The sequence below is a fragment of the Anticarsia gemmatalis genome, chromosome 18 (genome assembly GCF_050436995.1).
Source record: "Anticarsia gemmatalis isolate Benzon Research Colony breed Stoneville strain chromosome 18, ilAntGemm2 primary, whole genome shotgun sequence".
In the NCBI taxonomy this organism is placed as follows: domain Eukaryota; kingdom Metazoa; phylum Arthropoda; class Insecta; order Lepidoptera; family Erebidae; genus Anticarsia; species Anticarsia gemmatalis.
Window position 1 is genome coordinate 10,061,359 of NC_134762.1, and position 12,754 is coordinate 10,074,112.

General features: G+C 33.0%; 1 protein-coding gene across 1 annotated transcript; it reads left to right on the forward strand.

Moving 5' to 3' along the window:
* The first annotated feature begins 619 nt into the window (after window positions 1-619).
* Window positions 620-9,945, forward strand: Obp56i (Odorant-binding protein 56i). Its single transcript, XM_076126211.1, has 4 exons — window positions 620-704; window positions 2,918-3,075; window positions 3,487-3,612; window positions 9,704-9,945. The coding sequence occupies exons 1-4, from the start codon at window positions 629-631 to the stop codon at window positions 9,794-9,796; spliced, it is 453 nt and encodes a 150-aa protein (XP_075982326.1). The 5' UTR covers window positions 620-628; the 3' UTR covers window positions 9,797-9,945.
* Window positions 9,946-12,754: the final 2,809 nt, after the last annotated feature.

Genomic DNA, 12,754 nt, shown 5'->3' on the forward strand with positions numbered 1-12,754 from the left:
ATCTTTCTACACTCTTTCTGGTCGACGAATTACGAGTACTACAGAGCCTAGCAGGGAGAGAATTCAAGCAATAAGTATTTTAGTCTTATTTTAATAGTGCTTCTGGAAAACTAATGACAAAATCCTCTGGCCTATCAAAGAACAAGGTAAACTCTCTAACGTAATATGTGAGACTAAATATGATATCAATACAAAATATAAACGCTATCTTTTTGAAATAAATCTACTTACTTAATATACCAAAGGCAGTTTAGCATTCATGCCAATAGACAAACGAACGACTACGCTAAGCCGCTTATACCACAAATATCCCTACGACATTAAGAAAATTGATCTTACAAGGAAAATACTTCCCTATCCACTGAAACAAATACCAAATGATTTCCGAATAATACTAACAACAGAAGCAATCTAATCTCCGAAAGCTATAAAAAGCAATTCGGCAAACCGACAGAGTAAACCGCTGATGGCTTAGCGTCGGAAAAAAATATTAACCAAATACATAAAATCATTGAATCGTAAAATGGCATAGCCGGAAAGATGTTATCTGTCACCACTGTGGTTAAACACTGCAAAATTATTTCCATCATTATTCCGAACTTTATTTTATTTGGGCATGTCGACCAAAATGTACGCGTATCGATATGGAATTCTGCTTTGTGTCGCTAGTATTTTGAATAATGTGGTTGGAGACCATGAAAAAGGTATGTGGATGTTATTTTGAAACAAATATTTTGGGTTGATAGAATTTTTGTGAATTAAATCAGTTATTTATTAATGAAATGGAAATTAAAATATGTAGTTGAAAATTGGCATGATGATTATTGTGCTTTTATGACAAATGTAGACAATAAAAACAGACTCTTTTGGACCAACATTAAATAAATTTCATGTTATTATAACCAAGGACAGCAAGTCAACAAATATTTTGTTTAAAATTAAATATAATAACTCAAAGCAAAATCATTTTTTTTAGTGGAGATACTTTCTTTAGAATGTGAATGTGCTAAACAGAACACGCGATAAAATTCAGCCTTTCTTCAATACAGATATTATCGTAATAAAAGTCGGAATTATTGTCACTCCCGGTTATTCTGGGAAACACTCAATCAAAAGTTGTCGGGCAAACAGCAGTTTTCAAAGTAAATTAATTACTACCCACGACGGAAAAGAGATGACATTCTAAGAAAATGAAATATATAGAACAAAATCAGATTAGCGGAGCTTTAGAAAAAATAATTTTTAAGTTTTAAATTGCTAACATTTACAAAAGGATTTTTAAATATTTGTATACTATGCTCTTACAAACAATAAAGTGAATCGAAATTTTAAAACCATACATATTACTTTTTTATTATTAGTACCTACGGATATATTCATTATTAATTAGTAAGGATCGTAACAAGTGGCGTTTTTTGGTCTGTGTCTAGCCTTGTAGGAAAAAGGGCGTGATATTGTGTATTAGTCTTCACAAATTGTACACAAGTAGATCGAAAAGAGAAGAAACGTTTTGTGGTTCCCAAAAAATAAATTTCATTATTTGTTAAAATAAGCATACAAAATATTGAATCGCTTATAACTTGTCTTGTACCTGATCGATTTAGAACATTGTGTAGCATTGAAGATCCTTGTAAAACAAACATTATTAACGAGAGAGCAAAATTCCAAGAACTTAGAACTTAGTCGTTTAACAAAATTACAGGAACGCTTTACTTTCGTAGAAAATGAAAAGTAATTTGATCATACACGAGACAATTTACATGCGCAATGTAAGCTATTTTGCGCAAATCAGATTTGAACAATAACTTTATCCAAGTAATCCACATATTTGATAAAAAAAAAATATATTGTACCTACTGGACAGCTGCTTCTTCTTTATAGAATAAGTTTTGCACAAAGTTAACACTTGCACTTACATAATTTATTGCGCAAGTGTTTTGCGTAAATCGGACGACAGCAATATTTTTGTTTTGTTGGGGTTAAATACATTGTCATAATATAATAGATTTTTTGTAACTCAATTAACGGTATTTCCTTGAAAACCGAAATACATAACTTGAGCGAAACTAACTAATTATTCATAACAATTAAAATACGAACAAAAAAAACCTTAAAAGCTGTAAGCTTTTATTATTAAATAACTGTTCCATAACAGGTTTTTAGATGTTAAATCACAGGACTATTTTTGTAAAAGACCTTTACCGTACGTAAGCTTGAAAGCAAAATATGTTGAAGAATTCTTAGTATTAGACAACTTACGAAAAACTTTTTGCAAAGAAAAATGAGATTCGAATTTCTTTTTCTTTTAGACTTATTAGAGTACAAAGGGTTACGCGTAGAAATATGGAACTCATTATTATGGAAATAGATTTTTGTTATTTTGAAAATATTATATGATATATATTTCGTGAAGTCTAGTTAGAATAAAAGCAAACTGTGGGATTGAGAAACCAAATAAAATTCGATGAAAATATTTTTTTGAACCTAGTGCATGTCTGCAATTCGTATCGTAGCTTTTTGTCTTGTAAATTCGCACGCACTGTTTTATGGTTTTGTGTACAATCGCTACAATAAAAAAAAATAGTGAAGGTATAGTATATATACTCTCAATAAAAAAAATATATATCAATATTTTGGGACAATTCACACACGGTCATTTGATTCTAAACTTAAGAGCTTGTACTATAGTAACCAAATAACTGATGAACATACTTATATTCTTCTAAATACATTCTTATACAGATATATTTACAACCAGGCTCAGAACAAATACTCGTGCTCATCACACGAATATTTGTCCTGGGTGAGATTTGCTATGGTTACTGCGGCGAGGAGGTGACCACGTTAACCGCTGCGCCAAACGTGCAGTTATGAACGACAATATCCTTGTTATCTTAACTATTACTTTTTCTTGCAGACAGTCACTTCGCTGAAATCATAAAGCGATCCCTGATAGCTACAGCACATTCATGTATGGATCATGTCAACGCTACTATTGAAGACGTGGAGAAGCTCAGGGAAGAACCTCCGTATCCTGAGACATCAGCTTGCATTATCAAATGTCTTTTGGAAAAGGTAACTTTAGTTACTTACGACAGATTGTTCTTAAGATAGTTTTATTTTAAGAACATTTGACTAAATTAGAGACGAGTAGTTTTTTGTTACAATACTTTTTTTTCTGTGTAAAAACAAATACGTCGAATAAGATTTTGTCAATTTATCTAAAGGATGAATTAAATGCCAAACCTATTTGAACAAAACATTTAGCCTATTTTTACAGCTTCTGGATAAGAGTTAGATAACCTATCTATACATAAATTGACAGCAAATGTGTAAAAAAATCTGTCAGTATTCGACTTAATATAACCATCTTGACTTAATATCCAGAAAATTGTAATGGAGAAAAGGGCCAAAAATCCCATTTAATTATGTCGCAAATAATGCGTTTGGTGTAGCAATTGATCTTAATATTTTTTATTTCCACAGATCGGTATAATAAAAAACAACAAATATTCGAGAACCGGCTTCATGACGGCCGTGACGCCGCTAGTGTTCACAAACAAAAAGAAATTGGAACACATGAAAACAGTGTCTGAGAATTGTGACAGAGAGGTAAATATTTACGACACAAATAGTTTTAGTTGGAACACCAGCGTGTGATGTGAAAGGGACGAGGTTGATTTTGTTATGTTTTAGTTTTTTCCGGGGTAGGTATGTTACTTTTATCTGTAGGCCAAGCCACTACCAGTGAGTCAGGAGGTCGTGGGTTTGATTCCAATTCGGAATAATTACTTGTGAGATTTACAAGTAGTTGTTTCGGGTCTGGTTGTACTTTGTGTCCGTTGTTTGTAAAAGTCCGACACAATAGCAATTCTTAGTGCGGGAGTAGTCTTTAAAGATAAAAAAGTCATATTCTGAATTATGAAAAACATACTGTGATTATTTGAATTACTGAAACACACTGAAATAATCACAGTATTATTATCTGTTATAAAAATTATGTTGACCTTAGGTTTGTATTTTTTTCATTTGATTGTATAGGCATGAAGTATGAAGGGATTTTAAAGAACTCGATATTATGAGGTTGAAATAATTTGACAAAGCAAACATTCTTAACAATTGCTTTTGGTAAGTAATGTTTTAAAATCACTGTCAAACACCTCAGTCCTTTCTTAATCACCTATTTGAATTATTGAAAACTTTACTTTACTTTTATTTCCAGAAGAAGTACATACTTACATTGTTAACCCTATGTAACTATGTACTTTTTGGAAGAGAACTATTAATTAAATTTAATTTTTATGTAACAACATTTCGGGTCAACAGAACCCTTCCATTGCACTCAAGTGTAATTCTATTTTAGCCCAAACATTATTCTTAATTCTATTCTAAAAATCAAAGAGTCCTAAACAGCTACCACCGAACAACAAAGCAACAGAAATGAAAATAAACAAATTTCAGGGGAAACAAAAAATCAGCATTAATGAGACAGCTTATGTTCAATTAAAAGAAAATCCAAAATTACTTGTTTTCTAAATTAAAAATATGAGAACGATCACGATTAATTACTTCAATTTAAAATAGGACAAAGGGAAAAAGCAAAACCTTGAAAAAGCTAACAAAATTCTACCAGTATATCTCTACTTAGAACGAATTAGTTTGCTTCAGAGTATATTTTTACAAGTTCTATTTTCTATTTTTATGTTATATTTTTGAACAGGCAAAGATAGATTGCTATACAGGGTGTAAATGACAGCTAACCGAAAACTTTACTGGTAAGTTTGTGACACTGTATGCGCGAAATTTACTCCAACGATATTTCTCGGAAATGATTGGTTCCCGAGTTAGTCATTTTTGAGCGTTCAATGTATAGTGAACAACGCGATGTATCTCCGCGCATGCCTACGAGACTTCTGGCGGCGGCGGCGCGCTGAGCGACGACATGTCGCGACGCGTCGTAGGTACGTACGCGTACCACCACGTCTATACGCTCACTAGTATGCAACCCTATCATTAGATAACAATCTTATGTATCGTTTATGGTATCGTAAGTAGGCCCGTATGTTACAATAGCTCATAGTAAAATTGTAAGTAGGTAGGTACCTACTTGGCTTACGTGAAATCAAACAATAATAGCAAAATGTAACCAATAATAAGAAAGTGCTAAAACAAATTGTTATCAATGTCTATCAACACGCAAATACCTGGTGTATGGCGAGAGTTTGAGTACCTTTGGATCCGGACGTACAGGTGCAGAGTACGCCGTGCACTTCCACGTGCTTCACCATACATAACACATCAACATTTCTTCCTATTTACGAACACAACTGCACTTCGAAAACAATAACAACAAAAATAATAACAAATAAAAACACTAACAACTCAAAACCGGAACAATAACAAGTAATAATAAACAACAGTTCACACACGACACGACGAATAGGACATAACGAACGACACCGGTGAAGAGCTTCCGTCTTCCGCGAGCGAATTGCTCGAACTATCAAAGAGAGCCGCCGGCGCGGGCGCCTCTCCGCTCTCTCGCGCCGCCCCTCGCCCGCGCCACCCGCTCCCTCCGCGCCGTCCGCACGCGCGCCGCCGATTTGGTGACGAGCGACGAGTTAGGGTCCCAGCGAGAGATTAGATTCAATAAAATATTGATGTGGCATTACTATTTTTACTTGTCACAGTTGTTACTGGTTGCATTGTAGTTTTATTCAAATACCGAATAACATTACAAACACTATTGATGTAAGTTTAAAATACTTTGATATTTATAACATAAAATCAGCTTAAAGTAAATAAAATAAACACGAAACGTTTATTTAATTAAACCATAAAAAATGTAGGTACATAACAATGATAACAATCAATATCCATTAATATTCTTATCAGAGAAACTAACTTATCATAATTCATAATCCCCGGAAAATTCCTTAGCATCCATTTTGTCGCATCCCATCTATGTAACATCCACGCGCGGTCGCGGCGTCACGCGTCACTACGGCCATCTACTTTTCGTCGCTTAGGTAGGTAACAATACCGCGTAAGTCGAAAATTAGTCATATGACGTTTTATACTTCATTGGATAGATTTTGTCAGCGGGCATCGAATGACGTTAATTTTTTTTTAAATTGTCCAATCTTAAACGAACTTAATATCTACCTATTTATGTATTCAGTACACATGTCAGAAGTATTTCAAAGATAATAATCAGTTTTTTATCTCTCCTGGAAACATGTCAAATTTAACTTGCGCGGTATTGTTACCTAAGCGACGTTTTCGAGTCGCACCGCGCTTGTATGAAGTATGAATGAGCGTGTAAATATCGAATAGAATTTTGCAAGAACAAATGGAACAAAGCGACAATACATGTTAAATTGTTTATTAGAGATTTTTATAGCATTAAAGAATATCAATAGGATTTTTTGTCGTTCTGTATGTATTTGTACGTGTAATAATAAGATATCACACATTTAAAATCTTATGAATTTACCTTTTATCGGAGAGCGGGATAATTATGTAATTTTCATTTTTAACATAGAACAAACGTTACTAAGTAACGCTGCATACTAGTGAGTGTGAGGCTGACGGCTGTGTGCGTAATCGTGTCTGTGTGGCGCGCGTAGGTACGCGGCGTGACGTCGACCGTCGCGGCCGGCCGCCGCCGGCGCGGTGTCGTAGGCCGCGCACAGCTGATAGCGAATTTATACGTTGTTTTTATCCATTGCTGTTTTTTGTGAAAAACAGTAATATGACGGATTTTTTTTTCATATTCATGTTGCATTGTGTAGTATTAACGAAATAATACCAAAAAAAATAAAGAAAAACGCATAAAAAATCGGAAAAATCAAGAAACAACCGATGAAAATTTTCAACGCCATAAGCACCAGAATCGTGTCTAAAGTCATTTTTTTTCGTTTTTGGTAGGCTGTCTGTTACACCCTGTATATTGGATTGTTTTAAGATTATGTTCATGTCCTGTATGAAAAGATGTATGTATGGATGTGAATGAAACAAACGAAGTATGTAAGGATCGTAACCAATGGCGTCCTTTGGTCACTCCCTAGGGGACGAAGGCGTGATTTCATGTATGTTTGTATGTTTTAAGCCGCCTCTACACCAACAATAATTAACTGTCAATAAAAAATATTAAAAATCCATCCGCGAAAGGCGGAGTAATCGGTGAAAATATACAAAAAAAAATGATTTAGTTTCCTCCTTTACGGTAAAAATATTGCTTAACTCAAACCCTAAATGGTCAGTAATATCATACAATTCGTTATTTACTGAAATATTTTCAAGGTAATCGTGCCGGCACATTTTTTTTATTCCATAACCAAAAGGTATGTAATAAAATGGTTGACGGGTAAGAACTCGTCAACCATTTTATCTGTCCATATCCTCTATCACACGATTCGTTCATCTGAAACAAATTTCTGCAAACATCAAATTATCACCAATACAATATAAATTCAACTCGAGAACATTACAAACACAAATTCACCAAAATTGACTTAAAAGCTTATTCCATTTGCTCACACTCGTTCAAGATAAATAGACACTCCAAGTCTATGGGGAAGTAGAAATTGGATGATTAAAACATAACCCCTTTAGTTATTGACCCAGTTTAACTGAGTTGCTGACAGCTGCCACCAATATTTCTTACCTGCTGGCTTACTATTGACACTCGAATTTGAAACCAATCGTGTTGGATTCGAGATAATGTCAAAATCATATTTTTAAATTACAAACTAACGCATGATCAGTGGCCGTTTCGATCACATATATACACATGCATATAAAACGCGTCTGTTTCCCACGAGAGTAGTCAGAAACCAAGGAAGAAATGAATAATCTGGATAAAACTATCTCATTATTTTCACTTAAATTAGCGTTTAGTTATATGATTATGTAATACTTCGGAATCTAAGAAAAAATATCAGACATAAGCTTGAAAGAGTCACGATTTCATTCAAAAAAAAATTTACAGATTGAAATATTTCCCTACATCAATTCCACTTAACTCCAAAAGAGTTTTTGTAGAGTCAGCAGCAAAAATTATATCTTGACGATATTTTGGTGTAAGCCCATATACCAAACGTCCTAGTAATTTTTCACAAACCAGTAATTTTGATTTAAGTTATTATAATTAGGTTAGTCAGTTCATCGTCCTCAAAAACGAACACCGTAGGATCAAAAGTGCTATCCTGGTGAAAAGATTGAAAGTCAAGGACGGGATTAAGCTGTTATATTAGAATAAAGTTCTAAATAAAAATTAAATTTCTTACTTAGCTAAGTTAAAATAAAATAAATAGTGCAGGTTTTAATGTATAAGATATAAGTTTTTTAACATAATATACCTATATTCTTATATTCAAAGTCAAAGTCAAAGTCAAATATTCTTTATTTCATAAACTTTAACAAGTATTTGAAATCGTCAAAATATTTTTTATCTACCACCGTTTCGGAAAAGCTGTTGCTCGTGAGAAGAAACGGCAAGAAACTCACGGCTTGCTCTTTTTAAATGTCAATATTTCCAAATTAATTACAATGTCATAATAATGAAATATAACAAATTAATAACAATGTCATAATATCAAATTGTAATACATTATTTTGAAATAGACTTGGTAGAAGCAGCACAGTCCCAAGCTTTGTTATCATCTAAATAATCTTTAATAGTATAATATCCCTTACGACATAAATTACTTTTAACTAATAACTTAAATTTATTGAGACTTAAATTTTGAATTTCACTCGGGATTTTATTGTAGAATCGCACACACTGACCTCTGAAGGATTTATTTATTTTTTGGAGCCTAGTGACTGGGATGTTCTGGACTGGAATTTTTAAATGTATTATTAATCGTAAGCGCCAATCAAACAAGCGCCGGCAAGGAAGAACGCACGGTGGCGAGGAATGCCCTCGCGCGCCCCACCTGCGCGTAGTGCAGCGACTCGAACTGCTCCCTCTGCATCCATGTCATCCGTATGGCTAAATATTTTAAGCTGCTGACTCTACTTCTGCTGATTTCTTGGAGTTAAAGTGGAATGAATTATATTTAAATAAAATATTTATTAGAACTGTTTTGGAGTTAAAGTGGAACGTTTTTTTGGAGTTAAGTGGAATAACCCCAAATTAGCGGATGCGTAGACGTCAGACTAACAGTGACGTCTCATGAGATTTTCTTTTTCTTTAGTTGTCAACAAATATAAGCCATAGACCAAAAATTATTATTTAAATAAACAAATACTTTCTAATTAATCCGGACTTCTAAAAATAATACTCCCAAATAAAAATAAGTGACTTAGTCCCCTTAATAAGTGGTACAAATTCTGTTACGAAACAACACAAACTTTAAGCTGTACGAAATCTGCCGATCTCCTTTGGGAAATCGACATGGTTTCTAAGTTTAAAAGAGGGAATCTACGTTCCTAATAGCTTACATACATACACGCCTATACACATATGAAAGTGTAGGCAAAACCCAAAGAGACGATTACGATTTCTACAAACATCTATTTACTTCTTCAACATTTTTCTTACAATTACAAAAACAATAGTAGCGTTTATCTCAACGCTTTTAAGCCGATTCTCTTCAAAACAAACTTAATCTCCAATTCAGGACTGAGAAAAACGGCAAAATATTTTCAAGATAATACAGAAATAAATCTCAATTTCAACGTATAATTTTTTCAGGTGAATCACAACCACCAAACGCCCTGCGAGCTTGGGAATGAGGTCACGACATGCATCTTTAAATACGCACCCGAGTTGCATTTCAAGTCTTAAAGCCGAGAGACGCTAAGTGTCTTGTCCTAACATGTTTGTATATGATATGTTTATTATCTATGTATAATGAGTTACAAAAAACTAAATTGTCTAGTATTTTTTTTATTGTTTTGTTGTATAAGACTTGAACCTAAAACAGAACTATATGTTGATAATCCAAGAAAATTACGTGATATTTATTTTATGTTCTGAAAAATGTTTAGATGTTATTGTTTTTTGTAAAATATTGAACAACAGGTATTTTTTTATAAAATTATTTCAAAATCATTCTTATTTTTTAATGTATTTCAACCTAAACCGGTAAATTATTTAATAATAATATAGATTTCAATGTTAAGAGGATTGAAAAAATTGCTTTTTCTTGAAGGATACAACATCCTTAAATCACATCTGGCTAACGTTGTGCACTCAAGTCTCTATTACTGGAAACGAAAATATACTATAATGGCTAATGTGAACTATATATAATATAATATTATATTAATTTTTCATTGTCGAAGAAACATAAAAACAAAAATCTTGTGGAAGAGATTTTTTTAAGAAATCATCGAACGATTAAAACCAATGCAGGACAAACAATGGACTAACTAACGGTCTAAGCTTTTCTTTGAAACACCCATCCAAACGATAGATCTACGAACATTTTCTCAGCCAAAGAGCCTTCAAATAACACAACGCATATCACAAAACAACGAAGCCTTAAATATTTAAATAACTGCAAATTAAGCTAAAAACGTAATGAGCATGTAAATTGGTCACGTGGCATGTAGCCCGAGTGTTGTGTGAAGATTCTTAATACCGCCAGTATATTTGTATATGCCATTGTTGGATGGGATATACAAAAATGTGTATAATTGCTATAATTGTTTTACTAAGGCAACCTATTAAGAACAAGTTAAAAAAATATTAGGAATTCTCCGGTCTCTGCTCTATGGAAGGAAGGGTTAATTTTTTGTATGTTTGTAAAAGCTTATTATTTAAAGGAGTCTACAACACACCTACTGACCAGAACGAATAATAGTTCTTAATAAATAAAGCAATAATAATTATATATGGTCATGACACACGGTCATCTGATTCCAAAATAAGAAGAGCTAATTCGAAACCAAGCAGAGCTAATTTCGAAAGAATAATTTCTGTCATGTAGACTGCTTTGGATATAAAACCGCTGACAGCTACCCTGTGTCGGCAGGTTTGCTGCGTAGGCTCCTTTAACACTAACAGCTTAATCAATAAAACGACCATGTACCTAGAACCAGAGCCGTAAACTAATAGATTTGACATTCATACATGCATACAAAAATCACGCCATTTATGTTCAAAATGGCGTCACTTTGGTAAAATTCAATGAATAAGAATTAAAATTGTATACTCACATGATATAAATAACTCTTATAACTATTACTGTACGAAATACGACTGAATATCACTTTTTAAATGTAAATATATAAAACTATTTTATTTACGAATAACAACCATAATAATAAATATGTCAAACGCTCTTCTGTTAATAAAAAATAAAAACCACAGACCAAACAAAACTTTCGTAGTATGCAACCTTTTTATAAAAAAACAAATTAACGCCTTGGGCTTCATTTTCGCGGCAAATTGCTCTTGTATTAATATACTGTAATGATGTAAATTATATATTTGGGATAAATAATGCATCTATTCTGTTAACTTAAACACAAAATCTAGATGCACGGCCTACTAGATCAAGATTATTTTTTAATCATTTTAAAGGCTTGCACTGAAAACTCTTTTCTTATATGAAGTCTATGAAGTTTGTATATTATGCCTCGTTTACACAATAAATAAAAATAACTTTGAACGGATTAAAAATTCAATCTAAGTGCTATAATAACTATTATTCAACTAAAAACTTACCTTCTTACGATGCCATACATAGCTATAGGAAGATAAAAAGATTGACATCCTTTAACTTTTTCGTCTCACATAAGTTTCATACATTTACACGAAACAGCTAAACATAATCTAAAAACAGGATCACGGGTAAAAATAGCCGTCCTAAAATATTTACAATTAATCCCTTTCTAAAAATAGCGTTAAGACCTTTCATGTCTCTCAACGCCTAAGCCGAAGCTGGGCACAAAATGTCACAAATTGAATTTTCTGACATGTGCTTAGTATTAAATTATAGTTTTCCCTTCTCGTAAATGGGTGGAATCTAATGACATGAGATCTTAGTACTAAGTGGCGTGTGAGATGTATTGGTTTACCTCATTTTTATGAGTAAGTGTTACTGAAATAATGTCCGGGAAGTAGGAATTAAGTTCATGACAAAAAAACTCACTCACTTCCTTATTGCGGGAAGAGACCCGTGGGACACATATTAACAAGATCTGAACTGAAGGTTTAATCACTCCCTCACTCTGAGAAGAATCACGAAAGAAACACGTGAATCTTAATTATAGCGAGGTGGTAAAGGTAGGAACTACGACGCTCAAATTGCGCACAGCGGGCGTGATTTCGATACTCACATGTAACAAATACTTTTGTGACCCACAGGATTTTATAGGGTCAAACCATCTGATCCTACACTGTCCTTGTTAATGTATAGATAGACATAAATAGGGTAAATTAGATATTAAGACTGAGTATTTACAATCAAAAGCAACTGGTGCTGCCATCTCTTATTAGCTTTAAATACTTTTTATACCACAAAAATTATGATCACACAATGAATTATATTGAATTTGATATGTCAACGGATGAATGCGTTTTCAAGTTAAAGTGAATAATATTTTTATTGCTAATGTATTTATCCTACTTTCTTCAGTAATTTCAGGTCACACTATACTTTGTCTAATGTTTGTATGAACGAAAACCGCAACCCACAAAATATAAGCATACGTTCTTTGTAGAATACGATTATTTTTGTACTTATTTTTTCCCTTATTTTTCAAAACATGTTTGTTGGAAGCAACAAACAAGATC